Here is an 18721-nt window from a genome sequence, read left to right as displayed (position 1 = left end):
TGGGGTCCCTCCACTCAACTATAGGCCAGCCAGCTTTATAGTGTGCAGGAAATAAGAGAAAGATAGCTTGAAATAAATCCAGCGATTCCAGAGAGAAGATCTAAACAAAGGGCCTTTCAGAGTATGAGTCATGATGAAATTAATCTCAGAAGGACCCCGAAGGATCTATATTATATCAACTAACATTTATGTGTTTTCTAGAGTTACATTTCATTCTTAAATGCAAAAATACACTTTAGCCACATCTGTGTTGAATATTGCATACATTTTAAGAAGGGGATTTGTCATAAAACTTAGAACAGGTTCTAGATCAACCTATGCTAAAGCTTACCCCAGACAGCCATAAATATTGCGAAGAGAACTGTCCCTTCATTGTCAAGCAAGTGGGTGACCTAAATTGTAAAGGAAAGAGGTAAGAGTCACTGTTGCAGGGAGAGTCCTAACGGCAAAAAAAGAAGTCACTAGGTGTGCTGAGGAAAACTATGTTTGAAACAACAACTTTCCACTGAAAAGCTGTACCCATTGAAAAATTGGGACCTAGTGAGAGGTGTACAAGGAATAAAAGTGGGGTGTTCACTACCATTCAGGCACAAGTACAGGAAATATCTAGATTGGCAAAGGAGACAAAGTCTCTAATATCTCTGTGTACTTTGAGAGATTCTTCTTTATCTTCACAAAGCAATCATAATCAACAGTTAATCTTTTACATCCTTAGTAGTGGGCATCGTTAGAGGACTCCACAACAAGAGACAAATAATATACATTTTATGTAGGTTAATCTTACCTGGGCATATGTGCAAGTTTCTGACAATGGCCAAAAAGGGCACTTCTGGTCACAGAGTGGACACATCATAGTAGTATTGGCTGCACAGATTTCCTTGCTAAATCAGGAAGGGTAGCAGAGGGTACAGAGATTGATTTGCCCAATGTTTATCCTACTTAACAACAGGGCAAAGGCAGAGCAGTACACAGAACTAATAGACAGTCTTCTTTGCCCACATGCTATCAGAACAGGTGAGGAGATACAAGCCAGTTTGTTATCCCCAATTATAACACCCACAATTTCCATTACAGATAGTAATCACACTGATCAATGCCACGTTCTTGGATGTGTAGCAGGTCAATACTAAGGCAACAATTATTAATCTTATTTTATTTATTCACTTCTTTATTTGATTTATATACCACCCTTTATCCAAAGATCCTAGGGTGGTGTACAACATTATGAACATAATTTACACAGCATAATAATAAAAACATAATACAGAGCATAAAATACTAAGCATAATAATAAAATCATTATAACAACAGTACCCACCAGCACCTTAGGTTATTTAAATTAATGGCTGAAGGCTTGGGTAAAGAGGAATGTTTTCGCCTAGTGCCTAAAGACATGTAATGATGGTGCCAGGCAAGCCTCACTGGGGAGAGCATTCCACAGATGGGGAGCCACCACAGAAAAGGCCCCTTCTCATGTTGTCACCCTCTGAATCTCTAAGGAAGCGGGGACATAGAGAAGGGCCTCAGATTACAAACGCAGGGTCTGGGTTGGTTTGCATGGGGAGAGGCAGTCCTTAAGGTCCTGAGGTCCTGAGCCGTGTAAGGCTTTATAGATCAGCAGCAGCACTTTGAATTATGCAGCAGCCTGTCTTAGTCCAATACGATATTACAACCAAAGCAAATGAGGACTGCAGCTACATGTTGTTGTTGTTTGACTCTATGACATTTATATTCTGCCTTTCTTTCATGATGGAATCAAGATGGAATATATGTATTCCCGGGTGGCCTCAGATCCTGCCATTGGTAATTGCTGCTTAACTTCAGCAAGGTTGTTACATTGTCATTTGCCAAAACAATCCTGCCATAATCTCACAAGTAGCAGCCACAGACAAGCCAAAGTGTATGACACAAAATGATATATTATTCTATCAGTGCTTACAGGCAGGCCCATGCGGTGGGAGGGGGGAAGCCGGGTACACTTGTCTCAGGCCTCAGACAGCTGAGCTGGCCCTGGGCTTCAGACAAGCTTGCATGGGCCTGCTTACACTCTCTGAGGTGCATACATTCTTTACAAAGGCATTCAAAGACTCGTGAACATTTGTGCACACAGGCAGCTTGCACATAGTTCACCAGCTTCCATATGCAAAGCTTGTTTTCTCATAATGTTTACTCACCTGATCTGACTCGAATTGAAGCTGATTAACCCATATATGGCAAGGATAATGCCTGGCACAGCAGCCACGAACAAGATGCAAGTATACCAGCCCAACCAGGTAAAATAAAGGGCAACTTTTTCTCCAAAATATGTCCTGGAAAGCAAACACAAAAGCTTGATGCTATTATCAAAAGAGCAATACTTGCCTTAATGTAACTAGGGGTGGAGAACCTGTAGATCTCCAAATGTTTTTGAACTCCAGCTCCCATCAGTCCTAGCAAGCATGGCCAATAGTCAGAGATGTAGTCCAGCGACATGTGGAAGGCATTATCTGCCTCTACAAAGATCAGCCAGTTTAGCAGGTACTTGCTACCATCATTCCACATTTATAGCAAATGATTCTAACACCCAATAACTTCTTCCAGTGGGGGTGGGGTGAGAGTAGGGAGGGAGGGATTAAATATTATTCCTGTTCAATTCCCCTTTTGGATTAATGGATTAATGTGATGAGACCTTTCTAATAGTGGTTTCTGCACTTCAGAACATCTTCCCTACCATTAATAGGGTAAGGAGTTTTGCATTATTTTCCCTTACCTGATTTGTTCAATTGGCTGTCTATAGAGGATGTCTCGCCATCGGGCCCAATTCATCTTCAGAAATGCACCCAGATTCTCCCTCTGAATTTAATATGGTTATATGTATTAGATCTCTTGACAGATTATATAAATTTTCCCTGACCTGGTGTCCTCCTGATTTTTTTGGACTACAACTCCCATCAACCTTAACCAGACTAGTCAATGATCACAGAGTTCAATACTGAACAGAAATGCTAATATATCTCCTAGGATTATGCTCTTCTTTGTTGATTATGTTTAACTATTTGATTTATTTTCAGATATATTCAGTTTAGTCAGGGGAGAATTTCACTGAGACAAAGTCTGGGAATAAAGGATTAAAATCTCTCCACCCCATGATTCTGCTGTTGTTTCCCCTGCTCCTATGATTTACATTTTTTTAAACATGCACATTAATTGCATTCATATAATTAATGTTAAGTCTAGCTTGGCCTTCAAATTTTCTCACCTCATGTAAAGGAAATGCTGTTTCAAAGACTTTCTTCTTTATCAGATCGTGAAGGTTCTCTAACAGTGCAGGGGAGAAACAAGAGGACAACAAAGACAAAAATCAATTTTTACAACATACTTCTGAACCTATAAACTAGGGCTAGACACTCAAGGATTTATGGTTATTTTGAAATGAAGCAGCAAAAGCCAATCATTTGTATGTCTGAACAGGAACACAGTCTTTTTAACCCAAGTTGCAGCTGTTCCGGGTACCTAGAAAGCTGTCTGTCTCCACAACCTGTGCTCTAAATGCAACCACAGGGTGGCATCATGAGAATGGGCCTTCTCTGCAGTGGCTCCCCGTTTGTGGAATACTCTCCCCAGGGAGGCTCAATTGGCACTGGGCAAAAAACATTTCTCTTCACCCAGGTCTTGGGGCTGATTAAACAATCTATAGACTTTAAAATGTGCTGGTGGCTATTGGTTGTTGTGGTTGTTGTTGTTGTTATGTTCTGCATTTTGTGCTTTTATACTGTAAACCACCCTGTGATCTTCATGTGCAAGGTGATATATAAATTTAATAAATAATAATAGCATATATCTTGCCATTTAAATGTAGGTACTTTTTGCACCCAGGCTTTAGATTGTAAAATATTTTTTGGGTAGTTCTGAGTGGGAATTTAGACTGGGGTTTCACAGGTAAAAGCATCACACTATGGCCAACTGATTATACCAGCACAAGTCTGTTGCAAAGCAAGCACGGAGCTATAAGTGAAAACTGGTGTAATAATATTTTTGCTAGTTAAATCTCTGTGGGTGTGGGTGTGGGTGTACTCTCAGCTCATCACAGGTTGATTAGCAGCCAGATGATTGCTTAAATAATACTCATGCAAAAATGATTGTATGTATACAAATGCAAGATTGTGCAGTAAACAGCACTTACGGTCTTAATTTTACTTGTAGAATGGATATAGCAAACCGAAGGGGGAAATACATTGATTGTATCATATAAACAAAGAGAAAAATCTTCCCATACCTTTGGTCCTTTGAATCTTTATGTTCTGCAGGATAAAGCTGACAATACGTATCCTAAAACACAGAATTGAGAAATAGCAAGAACAGACTAAATTTACCAATGGACAGCAAATAAGAAGGGCAGCTATCCCTATCCATGTCAGGAAATAAACTTACGCATGATAATGCAGTTCTTAAAAGTAAAGGTCCTTTAAAAAGGCAGCAACTCTAATTTGTCCAGCACACGCAGTGGAAAGAATAATATGTAGCACAAGCATGAATAGGATGCTCCATACTTAAGTGGTTATCAACCACTATCACTTTCAGCCCCTAATCCTTGACTATAAGGTTTCAGATAAAAGCCTACAATTGGCACAGTATTCTCCATACCGACACAAACCTTCCTGAATGTTTACACAGAGTGATATGGAAAAAGTAATTGTAACCATGTGAGGAACAGCTCCATTCAACTGGAATGTTTCAAAATGGGCTTTGGCTAGTGCTGGAGTAGGTAAACTTTTTCAACCAAAGGGCTGTGTTATCTCATGGAGAATCTTCAGGGGCAGTGGGAGGTTGGCAGAGACAAAAATGGGTAGAGCAACAAGTGCAACTCTTACCTTTATACAGCAGGCTACGATCTAGCCATGCAAGAGTGTACACACAACTTCATCTAGGCCAGCAAGAAGCATCATCACAGTTCAAGAGCACATACTAGCTGAGCGGAAACACTGGAGGATGCATAGTGTAGAGTTGGTGAGGGGCACAGACTGAGGATGCCCAATGCCCTAATAAAAAGCACTGGCCCCTAGGCCTAAAGTTCCTTTAGCTGACACATGTACAGTACTAGAGAGTGGGGTTAGGGGATATTGTTTACCTTGTTGTACTGATCACTTCCCAATAGTCTTCTTCCTGCACTCCAGATATTACTTCTGAATCGGTGTCAATATTCTTCAGAAGCCACTGGTACTTTCTGAACATTATACTTGGGGCGTGAACTCCATAAAAGAGCTTTTCATCTTTAATCATCTAAGCAATAGAGAGAATAGGGAGAATAAAGTGGAGGGAATCATGCATCATGGACTGTGAGAGGGACTGGACAGGTATGTTCCAATTGCTGCTTTATCAATGCAATACATGGGTCTCATTCGAAGAGGTGGTTCAACATCAAACAGCTGACTTCAAGGCACACTCCCAGAGCTGAAGGAGCTTGCTGTAATCATTTGGAGGAAGCTGTTTGGAGTCAAACTGCCTTGTCAAAGCAGAACATTTTTCCCTGAGCAGATGCCTCCAGAGGGAGAAAAAATATCCATTTGGAGGAAGCAGTTTTAATCCAAACATTTTCCTCCAAACAAAGTACCGGTATATGGGGTACAGCATGAGACTCTTAATCTCAGTCATGGGTCCGAGCCCCACGTTGAGCAAACGAGTACTGCACTGCAGGGGGATGGACTAGATGACCACCAGTGCACCTTCCAGCTATACATTTCTATGATTCTGTCCCTCTGTTTGGCTTCAAACCACTTCCTCTGCACAGGAGGAAATGCTCCATTTGGGGAAAGAGGAAACAGAGCATTTTTTCCTCTGCAGACAATCTCTATTTGAAGAAAGTGGTTTGAATCCAAACTGCTTGCTCCAAACAGAGAAAGTGAGCCCTGTTCTCCCAGCATTAATTCTATCCTCAGCAGGGTAGGGCTACAGGTCTCTTGCCAGGAAAGACCCCCAAATGCTGGCATCGGTTCCATAGCTAGAAAGGTTTTCAAGAACATGGTGCTGCCTTGTGCTTGGGAAAATGTAAGTCTCACCTTGATAATGAACCCTTTCCTGTACAGTTCGTCCAGAAAACTTTTCTTCTTCTTATCTTTCTCGCTGTTGAAGCTGTGATCATCACAAACTAGGACAAAATCCCATTTGGTTGGGAACTAGTCAAAGAAAACAACAAATTGTATCAACTCGTAGAATGATGCAAAAGTTTTTTACTCCCACATATATACACGATCTGTAAATATTATTTCCCTTCCAGTAGACACTGAAAGATCATCTTCCCCATTAGCATACTTTCCATCTAACACACTCATCTCACATACATGACAGTCCTCCTTTCCTGCAGTCACACCTCCATTAATCTCTGCCATGGGAGAAAACTACAATTCCCCACAAGAACTACTTAGATCCAGTAGTGAGAGTTGCTTCACACATCTTGCATCAGCAAACCACTGTTTGCCACCAAGCATATACTTGCAGGGAGCTGTCAGGAACAAGCCCCATCTACTGAGCAACAGAATCATTTGGCCACCATAAGAAAAAAAAATTGGCCCCTCACCTAATCTTCTCCACACATCTCCATCCTATCTGCGAAGCTTAATAGTTTTAAAACACAGACGTGCTTTCAAATATGCAAGATTTAACATACTGCCATCAGTCATACTTGAAGGTCGTTTCCATCGAATTCCGCTTGAGAAATTATTATATCCATGCAGAGACGGCAGCATTGAATCAGTAGTGTATGTACTGCTAGCTTGTTCTCTTTATAAAGATCTGCGTATGAGGTTATTAAAGGTAAAGGTAAAGGTACCCCTGCCCGTATGGGCCAGTCTTGACAGACTCTGGGGTTGTGCGCCCATCTCACTCAAGAGGCCAGGGGCCAGCGCTGTCCGGAGACACTTCCGGGTCACGTGGCCAGCGTGACATCGCTGCTCTGGCGAGCCAGAGCCGCACACGGAAACGCCGTTTACCTTCCCGCTGGTAAGCGGTCCCTATTTATCTACTTGCACCCGGAGGTGCTTTCGAACTGCTAGGTTGGCAGGCGCTGGGACCGAGCAGTGGGAGCGCACCCCGCCGCAGGGATTCGAACCGCCGACCTTTCGATCGGCAAGTCCTAGGCGCTGAGGCTTTAACCCACAGCGCCACCTGCGTCCCTATGAGGTTATTACCCCTCTTCTATTATCTATACCAGCTCGTTTACTGCTACAGTGTCCTTCCTTCTTGTAGACCAAGATTACCAGGTGACAGCAAACATGGCAAAAAATTTAGCTGGGGCAATTAGAATAAGATCTACCATCTGACTAACCTGCTTAATGCCTGTTAAGAAAGCCCATTCATCCATATGTTTTATTTGTGGTCAAGGACAGTTATTAACTCTTTTACTTACATAGTTGTAAATTCTTAGAATGTATTTTGTTTAGCCAACCATCTAGCTATACACTGTATGTATTTTATTTCTTTGCTATGGCTTATGGCTGATGCAAGTAAAGATTTTATCTATCTACTTAGCAAGTGTACTTAAGTTTAATACATGTATTTAGAAATATACATTTATTCCAAACATACATTGCATTTTCACGTGCACATGTAAAACATATTATAGGTATGCTTTAAAAATGTTGTCTAAGTATTCCTGGGAATAAACAGGAGAGACAAAAGTGGTGTTGGTTCTCAGTCTCTGCGTAACATAATCTAAGCCCTCCATACTTCTCAGAAAGCATTTGATCTGTGACTGGGGCTTAATAAGGGGTTTTTATTGCTTTAAGAGATTTTTCTTACATTAAGCATTATTATTAAGCAGTGTGTTTTTAAGAAGAAAGAAAAGTTAAGGGAGGAGTTAATTTGCTGTTGCTTCAATGATGTGGTTTTTTATATATAAAAAATTGGACCTGCCTTTTTGTTGCATTCCATCCAACTAATTTAGACTCTAAATTAAATAGAACTTATTTTTTACTGTAAATGTTGATGAGGGAGGCTCAGACAGTTATAGATTTGTTCAGCTAGGATATACTATACCCTGTATTCATAAACAATATAATTTATGGCTAGGTAGAATTTTAAAATGGATTCCTACAGCTACAAAGAAGAAAAGTATCATTATACTGGTGATTTTGTAAGTGAGTGGGCTCACAAATTGAGAGATTTGATACAATATTTGTGACAAAACTGAAAATGTTGTGTAATCATGATCAGCATTTTTCTTACACCTCAGATATTTGGGCAATTGACACATATATATTGAGTGCACCTTCATTCACACATGAGCATGTTTAATTTTATGCCTCCTTAGGTTCTCCTCTGTCTCTGTCTGTCTCTCCTTCCATTTAGTTTTCTTTTCACGTGAAGCTACTGGAAGAAGTGGCCAGGATGCTGAACGTTTCTTCTACAGTCTCAATTATTATTTTTTCCTTCCTACTATCTATCTTGTATTGCTACGTCCCTATACTTTATTTTTCATGCTAGTAACTCATTTCTTACACAAAGCTAACAAATGTTCTGTAGTTGTCATACCAACTGTCATTTTCATCTGTAAACAACTGTCTCCCAACTGTCAGTCTCCCTTTCCCCTTCCCCTCTCCCAGTTTCATCACTCACAAGGCTTAAAAGCTGTTTCTATCTTTCTAGTCCTATTAGAAGAGGCAAAATATAATTCCATGATAAATTTACAGGGTGAGAGCACTGACAGCTATTTTAACATCATAGAAAGGAGGCAAATAAATTGGACGAGGGTGACCCTCTCAAAAATTCAAGGAAAATTCAAGGTGAGAATTCAATATGGCCATCACCAAATAATAATTTTAACATAGTTTACCTTGCAGAAGTCTGATGAAGATGCATTTGAGTCTAAATAGGGGTAATATCTTTAGACAAGGAATCCTTTTCAGTCAATGCAAAACATCCAGTGAGACTTCTATGCCTCTTAAACAGATTATTGTACATAGATAGCCCAGAACAAATTTCAGAAGAAATTTTGTTACAGTGAAAAAGAAACCTGAACATCATGTTTAAAAGATTCTTGAACTTAATTCATTGCAATATGGATTTCTAACAGTATCAGCACGTTACTTAAAATAAAAATATGAAAGTTAAACATCTTATAACTATGTTAATATATAATCATTTTCATCAAACCAGAAAGGAATATTTTTCTGATTTTTAAAAATAATAGCCACAAACAGCTGCGAACTTCAGGGGCAAATCAACAAATATATCCAGTTGTTATATTCTCTTTGTAAACCTTTGAATCTCTTATAGCTCTTGCTGTGTAGACTTTCTGTGAAAAATTCCATAGGGACAATTGTAGGGATATCGCGGAGTGGGGCAGTGGGGTCTGGAGGGAGCACACTTCCCCACCAGCAGGCAGTCACAGTCTGCCTGCACGCGTGACCCTGGGGTGCAGGGAACCCCCCCCCCCAGACAAGCCACAGCTGTCTGTACATCGTTCCACTCATGTCTGACCTTTTGCGGTCTCAGAAGTCAGCGGTGTCCTGTCTGTAAGTTTTTCCCTGAGACCTTTTGTCTCCTACGTCAAACACTGTGCAAGGGGAAAATGACGCTGTGGAAACAGGTGCCAAAATAGCTTTGTACCACCCCACGATTTCGGGACGGAAGATGAGACCATCAACAATCTGAGAGAACTCTGCTATTCAGTACTTTATAACTTCTATTTGTTTTTAGCATTTTAAAATTGTAAACCAGCTTGGATGCATTGGAAGAAATTTGTTCAGGACCACTTTATATTGACAGTGCTAATTAAAACATATGTACAACAATCTGTAAACATTCAAAACAAGTATTCAGTGATCAGACTTCTGCAAGGGAAAATGTTTTTAAAACATTACTATTTGGTGGTGGCCATCTTGAGCTTTACATCTATCAAATTTTCCAAAGTTTTTTGGAAGGTCACTATTTTACATTTTTTTCTCTCTCTACTGTTCCAATGTATTGCAACAGCTGTCAGATATTTGTCCCAGTATAATGGTCCCAAGGGCTTTGCTTGTGTGTAGACCTCACTAGGAAGCAGGGCGTCTCCTTTCCATTTGCAGCTTTTACATACCTGGGGAGTCCTCAGAGTATGCAGAAACCCCTATTTTGTTTTTAGGTAATGTCAGGCCTGGTCGTTGTCCTCTTCAGATTACCACACAAATGCTTCTTGTTCTTGTATAACTTTTTATTGCATATTAACAAAACAATCTTATAAACGGTTCTTAATTATTATTCCTTAGTCACTTATTTCAGATACCTTCTGAGCTCTGCTTCTCCATGACCAGCCGCCCTCAAAATTGTGAAGACGCCTTTCCCTTCATTTTCCCGCTCTTTTTTCTAACCTCCTGGCTAGAGCTGGCCTGTATCTCCCCTCCTCCAAATCTGAGCTAGAACTTAACCTTTGCCTTTCCTGGGAACAGCCAGTCCCTCCCTGTTGTTCTCTTCTATTAGCTTCACTGCTCTCCTCTCCCCCTTGGGGAAAGCTTTTTCCCTCTGGGAAACTGTAAACTTCTAACTCTAACTTTTCCCTGACAGGTAACCATTTCACCGCCCTCTTAGACAACCAAGTTTGCAATGAGTAAGAAAAACTTAGGGTTACTGAGAAAAAGAAATAAAACAGGTGAGAAATTTCAACTACAGTATAGTATTCCCATACTACTTCACCCCTCTACCAATAAATCACAACCATCCATTCCCTATGGATTCAGTTTTAAAAGTAATTTTTTAAATAAACATCTTTCTGATATTTGATCCATGTAAAAATGATTGTGGAGCAGATAACTGACATCTCAAACACTATTCTAACAGATACACAGTACCAAATCAGGATAAATGCCAAGGAGCTCAGAATACCCAAGTATTTTCATATATCCTGTTCACCCTTCTACTGAATTGGCAGGCTTGGCTGAGGTAAAGGATTTTAGGTACCATCTCCTAACTACCAGCGAACCTAACATCATTAATTCTGCTCAACACATAAAATCCCCACCCCTTTTTTTTCCTTTTTAAAAGGAGGGGCAATTTGGTAACAATCAGGACTGACCCAAGACATTTTGTTGTCTGAGGCAAATCAGCAAATGGCACTCATTCCCCCATCCCAGCACCTCTCTGGCTGGAAATATATAAAAGAATAAATTGTTAGTAACCAGTATTATTAGTTTAGGACTGGGGTGAAAAACCTCTAGCCTTCCAGATGAAGTTTGATTGCCTCCCAACTCCCATTATTCCTAGCCAGCATGCCTGACCTCTGAGCAATATTTAAGATTAGGATGAATAGGCCTTGTTCTGGATCTCCATTTTGAAAATAAAAATAAAAATTAAGGAACTTCAATCTGGGCTTTAAAAGGCTTCCGCTTGAAATGAAGGTCTATAACTTACTGATCTTAGAGCCTCGTGGTCTTCAAAGGGAGATAAAGGCATCAGCGCAATTTCATCCTAGAGAAAGAGATTTTAAAAGTTAAAAGATAGCTTTTCTTTTATGACCACAAAATGTCGTTGCACTTATCAAATCTTTGTTTTCCCATAATTCCTAAACATTGTCAACTTTTTTTGCTGGCCTTGCTCCTGAAAATGTAATTGCTGCATTGCTAAGTTAAACAGCTAACTACAAGCAGTTTCACCTGTTAAGTATTTAGACAGAAGGTTGCTGTTAAAGGTGCAGGAGCAAAACCAACAAAGTGTTGATAATTCTAATACGAAATAAGTGTCAAAGCATAAGTATCATAAGAAGAATATGATTGGAGACAGGTACAGTGTAGTGGGATGTGGGTGGCCGTGTGCTCTAAACCACAGAGCCTAGGGCTTGGTGGCTCCTGCCCACCTAGCAGTTCGAAAGCACGTCAAAGTACAAGCAGACAAATGGGTACCGCTCCGGCGGGAAGGTAAACAGCATTTCCATTTGCTGCTCTGGTTTGCCAGAAGCGGCTTAGTCATGCTGGCCACATGACCCGGAAGCTGTCTGCAGACAAATGCCAGCTCCCTCAGCCTATAGAGTGAGATGAGCGCCGCAACCCCAGGGTCATCCGCGGCTGGACCTAATGGTCAGAGGCACCTTTACCTTTACCGTATTGATCACTGCCTCTGTAAAGATAAGGCTTGAAATGAATGCATTAAGTCAAACTGCTGAGGCAGAAATCCAAGAAACAAAAAACTAAGGTGATTAATTTTTCCTACATTATCTATTGACAACAATAGTTTGATGCATTTATTTGCCCCAGACACATATAGCATTGCCATAAAGTAAGCGTTTTCAGGATCTGAGCTAAATTGGGTTCAGAGTTGCAGGTTAATAAAGTTACAGATTAACCAAGTGAAGGTGATACTGTACTTATTCACTATCATACATTATCAGAGTATCCGTTATCAGAGTATAAATTATGTTCTATAACCATTTTAACCAGCAGAACGAATCTGGTTCTCTTTAGCATTTCTTGCCTGCCTGGGGGGGATGAGGACTGACTCCTGCCCCTTACTTGTTGAACGTTATAAAGAACACAAGTTAAGTATTGCAAAAACTACTTGTAAGCAATTCAATCTGTACAGATGTCCATCATCCAGACTTAAGCCTAATGAGGGCACAGCTAGCTTCGCTTCATTGCAGTACCAATGAGGGGCAATTCTTACATTCCTCCATTGTGAGAACTGTCCATTTCTGGGTTTATTCTAAGCTTCTCCTACTGCACAAGCAGTCAGCACACTGCTTGCCTTTGAACTTTTTTTTAACTGAAAGAAACATGAAAGAGGGAAGATAAAACAAGAACTGACAAAGAAAGAGACAGGAAGGAAGAAAAGATGGGAAATTTGAAGAAATAAAAAATATAGGGTACAAGCAAAATAGAGATGCCTTGAAAAGAGGAGGAGTAAGGGGATGTCCCTCTCAGTTGTAACTAGGGAGAGGAGGGATTATTGGGCTGTTTTATTATTATCATTATGTTTTTTTTTTATATTGTGTTTTTATGTTGTAACCCGTGGGTATAGGTTGGTATACACATTTAATAAATAAAATAAAACAATAAATATTTTACTTATACAAATAAAACATACATTTTTATTTAATAAATAAACCCACGGATAGAACTAGCCTATAGCTGAGTACATTACTGAGACTCCCTTTGCTTGCAATATGAAGCTAAGCCCCTACCCCAAATTACAATTTTTAGTATTTCCCCTCTGTTACAAAATGACCATCCTGTAAAATAGATTATAAAATATGTTTATATTTACTGGTATGATATGCTGAGGATGAACAGAGGCTCTTCACAAAATGGCTCTCCAAAACTGTGTTGTTGCCTAAAACTCATGTATTATTTACTACACTGCTTTTCCTTCAACTTGTCTGAGGCCTTCTACTCCTTGGCCTACACAGTTCAATCTGCAAACCCTCACAGTCTGTTCGGCCTAGCAGGTCTCAATCTGAAGTCGCTCTGAGATGTTGCTTTCTATTGAACCAAACTTTCTGGAAGTATAGTCATGGGATATGCATCTTTCTTCAAGGATTTGTTCTCCGGGATAGGTGGAGGACAAAACTTAGGCAAAAGAAACAAAGCTCCAGGAGTCCTAGGAACTGTTGTATGACACAAAGACTTGTCCCAGGCCACAGCTGCTGCACAGATATTTTTGACACTGCACAGAATGTGTCTAGTTGCATGTTAGAATAAACTCTGGTCCATTTATTCCTTTCTCTGCTTCCTTTTCTTTAACCAGTCACTGATCTGTAAGAGGGCCAGTCTTTTTATCCCACATGCAACTTTTTTGGTGAGGGACATTAAACATTGTCAAAAGCTTATTGATAGTTTTTATTTGCATATTATTTGCTTACATGAACAAGTGTGTATTCCCACTGTCTTCATTCTGGCCAGACCAAGAACCACCACACTATTGGGAAAGGTTAATGGGGCAGAGACCAGCAGCTGGGAGGAAGATGGCCTCATTCTCACAGGCCTCATTCTCACTGTTAGTGAGCCTGTGTCTGGTTTTACATCTTCACACTCACATGGTTTTCTGTCCTATACTCCCCAACACACCTACACAGAAAAGTTGAGAGATCTTATGTGTATGGAGGAGGGGGGAAGGGACCATTCAGACGTGCAAGTTTGAAATGTTATAGCTCAGGCATAGTTAAGTTACCTAAGTGAATACTGTTAGGTTCTGTCACACCTGTGGGAGCTTCCAGGAATAGCAGGAATTGCTCCAACAAATTCCATTGCTCAGCTCATTGCTTATATATTGAAGCAGGCCTGATGAATGCCAGAACCCCATATTCCTTGTTAAGTCATAACAAAAGTAACATAGTCAACATAGCATCATATCATATACCAAGTGAATTCATTCTCCAAGTGCCTGGCCTTATGTAAACAAAATGACACACTAGGAAATATCAGCAGGCTTGGGGAAATTTCAAGGTATAACCAAGTACACACACAAAAAAACACCTTAAAGGAAAAACTCTAAGGGATGAACCCCACTCTCAAAATGCAGGCTAATGAAGATACGTATAGAATGGACATAGAACGTTGACTGATTGTTGCAGGCGGAGGGGGAATGGAATGAAGTGGTTGGAACAGCAGCATTCGACACTACAGCATTTGGATACATGCAGAAACACAAACATACCGTACATATCTCTAGTTACTTCCTTCTTAGTAGACATCATAACTCTGTGTGGATTTTCAAACACTGATTAGAATCTTGAGTGTTGCCCAACTGTGAAACCAACCATTCAGCTGACAATACCAAAACCAGAAGAACATGTCTGGCCCACTAGATGCATACTGATAACTTCCGAGGAACTGATATCATAGCAACATTTTACTTTCCGTAAAGAAACACCTGTCAGCGTACTTATGCAAATGACACTATAGCATAGTGTGACATGTAGCTTGCTTCACTGTGTAGTAATGTTGGTTTTATTTTCTAAATTGGGCTACAAACTCTATCCTGGATGTCTCCTCTGTTGTTGCTTCTGATTATATGCAGGCTCTCCATTATCAGAACCAGCCCAAGTACTGAGGATCTGACAGCCTAGCAAAAGCAAGTAAGTATGGTAGAAATCTAACATTTGGGGGGGGGTAAAAAAAAAAATTAAAATATTGTTACCAATTAATAACTGCACTGGGTGTTTCAAAATATAGATTTCTACTGATTTATTTTCTAGTTTCTTCCATCATACAGGGCCAATTAGCATAGCATTTTTATGGTAAGCAGCAGGTGTTCAAGATCTGCTCTGGTCCCTAATTCATGTCCTGTGTTTTTCAGAGCAGAAATGCTCTGCTCAAAAATAATTAAAAAAAGAATTTTAAGGAAAATTTTGTTACACAATAAGAGGTTGTTAAATCTTCCAGAGCATTTCACTAACCCAGTAATTCAGCTGTTTTTTTCCAACTAGAAAACCTTCACAACCAAAGAGAAGGGTAGAGTTGTAAAAATCCACTAATGATGTTGTCCTATCTCTTGTTTCGGTTCAGCCAGTTTCATACACTTCATTGAGACAAATATGTGAGGCAGGATGGATGAGAATGCTTGTGCATACTACCCAAGCATGAGCCAAAAATAAAGGAGCCAGGTGACATGTAGCTTTATCCTGCTGTATTGCGAGACAGTAGAGGCTGTATTTGCACATCACAATAAACCATAGTCAATGTTTAACTATAGTTTAATGTGAACAAGCAGTATGCTACAGTGCATTGCTAAAAATCTCTGCTTTGCAACAGACCACAGTCCTTGGCTTGTTGACGCATCCAAATCTGTCTTTGTGCTTTGTTTTCCCCAAACAAGCCACAAGTGGTAAGCAGAAATCTCTTGGCTGTTGGTAGTGATTTGTCTGAAGAAAAATAAACCATGAGCCCAGATCTAGACAACATGGCAAGCCAAGGTTTATGTCTTGTTGCTCCCAGTGTGACTATGGGCAGGGAAGGTACAAAGAGAGGACTTTTGAGCTGCACGAACAGCCTGCTTATTTGTGTCAAACCAACCGTTAGTTAAACCAATGGTTGGCAAAACATTATCAATGTGTTAACAAGATGTGCGATTCAGGCCAGTGAGGCATACGTCATATATTTCAATGCCTATCTATGCATAACCCATAGGCATCACTATGCCTTTGAATGAATTTTCAATATGAAGGATATTCCATAATTAGATAATCTGTTTTCCTCCAGAAGAGTTGGGAAGTATGAGCAAGAAAGTTTACTAAATCTAATGTGTAAGAAAGATCCGGAATGGGGTAATGATATGTCCATTCCTGTAGTCAGCATCTGTCAGTGACTGGAGTGAGCCAGCAGTAAATCACCCAAGCTAGTTGGAGTTAACTCTTTATTAGCAAAAACAGGACCTGCACAGAATGTCAGGCCTAATGAGCACAGCAACTCCTCTCCAGCAGGTCTTGCCCCCTTAAAGCAGTTGCTGAGACTATAGGTCCCCGCCTCCTCCACAGCTTCCTAACCACCCCCTTCAGGGTTCTTCCTAAGCAATCTGAGACTATGGCTGTGTGTCTGTCTTTGCTCCCCCCCCCCTCTTTATGCCTCTTCTGGTTCTGGGAGACCGGGGGGGGGGGGGAGCTTGGTGCCCAACCAGTCCCTTACGGGCATTCTTACATTCTTAGTGCATATTTCACTTCAAGTTGAGCTTGGATGAGCTGCTAAAAGACTGAGGTTATGAAGCCACAATGGTTTAGGTTGGCAGGGTAGGTAAGGAACAGTTTGTATTAATGTTTAGATAAATTGGCTTTGTGACTCCCACTACATTGAAAACTTGTTATCATCTTAGCTCTTCATCTGACTCTATATTCTTTTTGGGACTAAATAAATATTCCCCTGTAACTCAGATACAAATGTGCTCAAGAGCTGCTCAGGTGCATGAGAATCACTCAGATTCAAAGCATCACACACAGTTAGGGTTCAGTGTTGCTTTGTTTGGGAATATAAACAGAAAATATTGAGCAAGAGACGGGCAGCTCCTTGATCCGCATCCAAGTTGCCTCTATTGGTTAATCTGAAATTTTATCCTAATTAATTGCTCCAAGTATTATTTAAGGCCATTTAATAGCACTTAAGGACATTTTCAGATAGGGTGTTTGTCATCTGGGAACTGGAAGGATTCAAGTAGTACTCAAAGGAGTAGAACAGGGACAGTTAACAAGTCCAGGGGAAGCTTAAAGGGTGGTACAGACATTGCTTCTGCATAAAGAAGTTCCACAAACCACTACATTGTCTAAACAGGTAATCTCTTGCCCTAGCCATCCTGTAACACAGAATGATGCTTCCCAAAATGTTCCCCAAGGAAAGGTAATGGTTTTTAATCATTGGACTGGAGTGGTTTCCTGGTTCCTTAATTTTGTGGTCGGAGCAGCATCCAATCTTCTGTGCTACAGGCTGCGCACAGCTTAAAAGGCAGCTAGGTCGTTCTTTTTCTCAATTCAAATCGAAGCTGGATGCGGGGAAAGGGGGACACACATCAGAATGTAGTGGAAGCGCACTAGAGGATGCAGAGTAAATGGGGGGAGGTGTACATGGTGGGAACGTGGAAGAAATAATAAGGAAGGAAGAACCAACTACAGCCTTCTTTCCCCCCTCTGCCAGTGCTCAGCAGATTGTATGCCGCCACCCTTGCCTTAGGAGGTATGAAACTCTTGGGAAACTTTTATTGCAGTGCTAGATAAGAATATTTAACATAAATTACCCAACTGTCAGTTAGCTACTTAAGCTAAACAACAAAACAAGTAGCTGTTTAAATATTGTTGTATCCATTGCAGTTAAGGCTGCAGTGCCATACCAACTTACATGAGAGTAAGGACCCCCTCCTGAACTGAGTGGCAGTTGCTTCACAGGATCCGGCTGCACACCAATATAAACACACCCTTATACTTTCAGTATCGAAGCTAATTTGGGGGGAAAGTGCACTTTGCAAAAATAGATGACATAAACTGTTCCCAAATGGAAACCCAATTCTTCTACATTGCTCACTCAGCAGAGCAAGAGATTTTTCTGTCCGGCCGCCCTTGGCCACACCACCCTACAGGTGCTCCCGGCAGCCCTCGCTCGATCCTCGCACGAAAGGACCGCGCCAGTTTTCTCCTTCCCTCGAAGGCGACTGGGCAGACCAGCAGCGTTCATAAAGGCAAGAGCCGAAGCGGCTGGACCGCATGAAAGCTACCGGAACAGTTTGAAAAAGGCGGGCTCTCTGGGGGGCTTTGCATATGCGCTTTTCTTTTCCCCCTTACCTGCATGGTGGAAATAAGCAAGTGCTTCTCTCCCCTTCCCCCGTGCAGCAAGATCTCTCCTTGCTAGAACTCAGCTCGATCCCGCAGCATGAGAGGAACAATCCGCAGGGACCCCCAGGACGCTTCGTTTAGGTCTCTCCACTCCTGTGTGTCGTCGTCTCTGGTTTCAGAGAGTCCCCGCGGCTCTGGGAGTGCGGACTTCCGCGTGAGGTTGCCTGGCTGCGCCGCTGTTCTCTCCTTTCCCGATGAGAGGGAGCCGCCTGTCGGGTTTTGCCACAGGCAGGAAAGAGGAGGAGGAAGCCAGCGTGCCCTCTCCCCCCCCCCCCGCCTTACCTGGGCACCACAAGTGGCTGGGGAGGGACAAAGCAGGCACTTCCCGCCATTGATGTGTCAGACTGATACTGCTGTGGCAGCTGAAAAGCCACAATGGTTTTCTTCCGTGTGTTTGTGTGTTTAGAGAACCAGAATCACCCAAGTCCCAGCTAATTCAATAGGCAGAATTTCAGAACTGAAGTATAATGGGTG

General features: G+C 41.2%; 1 protein-coding gene across 2 annotated transcripts in view; it reads right to left on the bottom strand.

Annotated features, from left to right (window-relative positions):
* ANO9 (anoctamin 9) overlaps positions 1–18487 on the bottom strand; it is a 37376-nt gene extending 18889 nt beyond the window's left edge. The window contains exons 1-11 of one of the 2 annotated variants that reach the window (XM_083756773.1): positions 18197–18486; positions 11359–11415; positions 8807–8838; positions 6036–6152; positions 5108–5259; positions 4256–4308; positions 3239–3297; positions 2750–2832; positions 2175–2309; positions 785–881; positions 332–392 (exon numbers count right to left, since the gene is read on the bottom strand). In XM_083756773.1, the coding sequence (XP_083612899.1) occupies positions 332–392; positions 785–881; positions 2175–2309; positions 2750–2832; positions 3239–3297; positions 4256–4308; positions 5108–5259 (640 nt within the window). In that variant the 5' untranslated portion in view covers positions 6036–6152; positions 8807–8838; positions 11359–11415; positions 18197–18486. Of the gene's footprint in view, positions 1–331; positions 393–784; positions 882–2174; positions 2310–2749; positions 2833–3238; positions 3298–4255; positions 4309–5107; positions 5260–6035; positions 6153–8806; positions 8839–11358; positions 11416–18196 lie in introns of both variants that reach the window. The other variant, XM_083756772.1, reaches the window with a different exon arrangement.
* Positions 18488–18721: the final 234 nt, after the last annotated feature.

Source organism: Podarcis gaigeae (genome assembly GCF_964106915.1).
Source record: "Podarcis gaigeae genome assembly, chromosome: 1".
Taxonomy (NCBI): domain Eukaryota; kingdom Metazoa; phylum Chordata; class Lepidosauria; order Squamata; family Lacertidae; genus Podarcis; species Podarcis gaigeae.
This window is presented reverse-complemented; position numbering and strand designations above follow the sequence as displayed.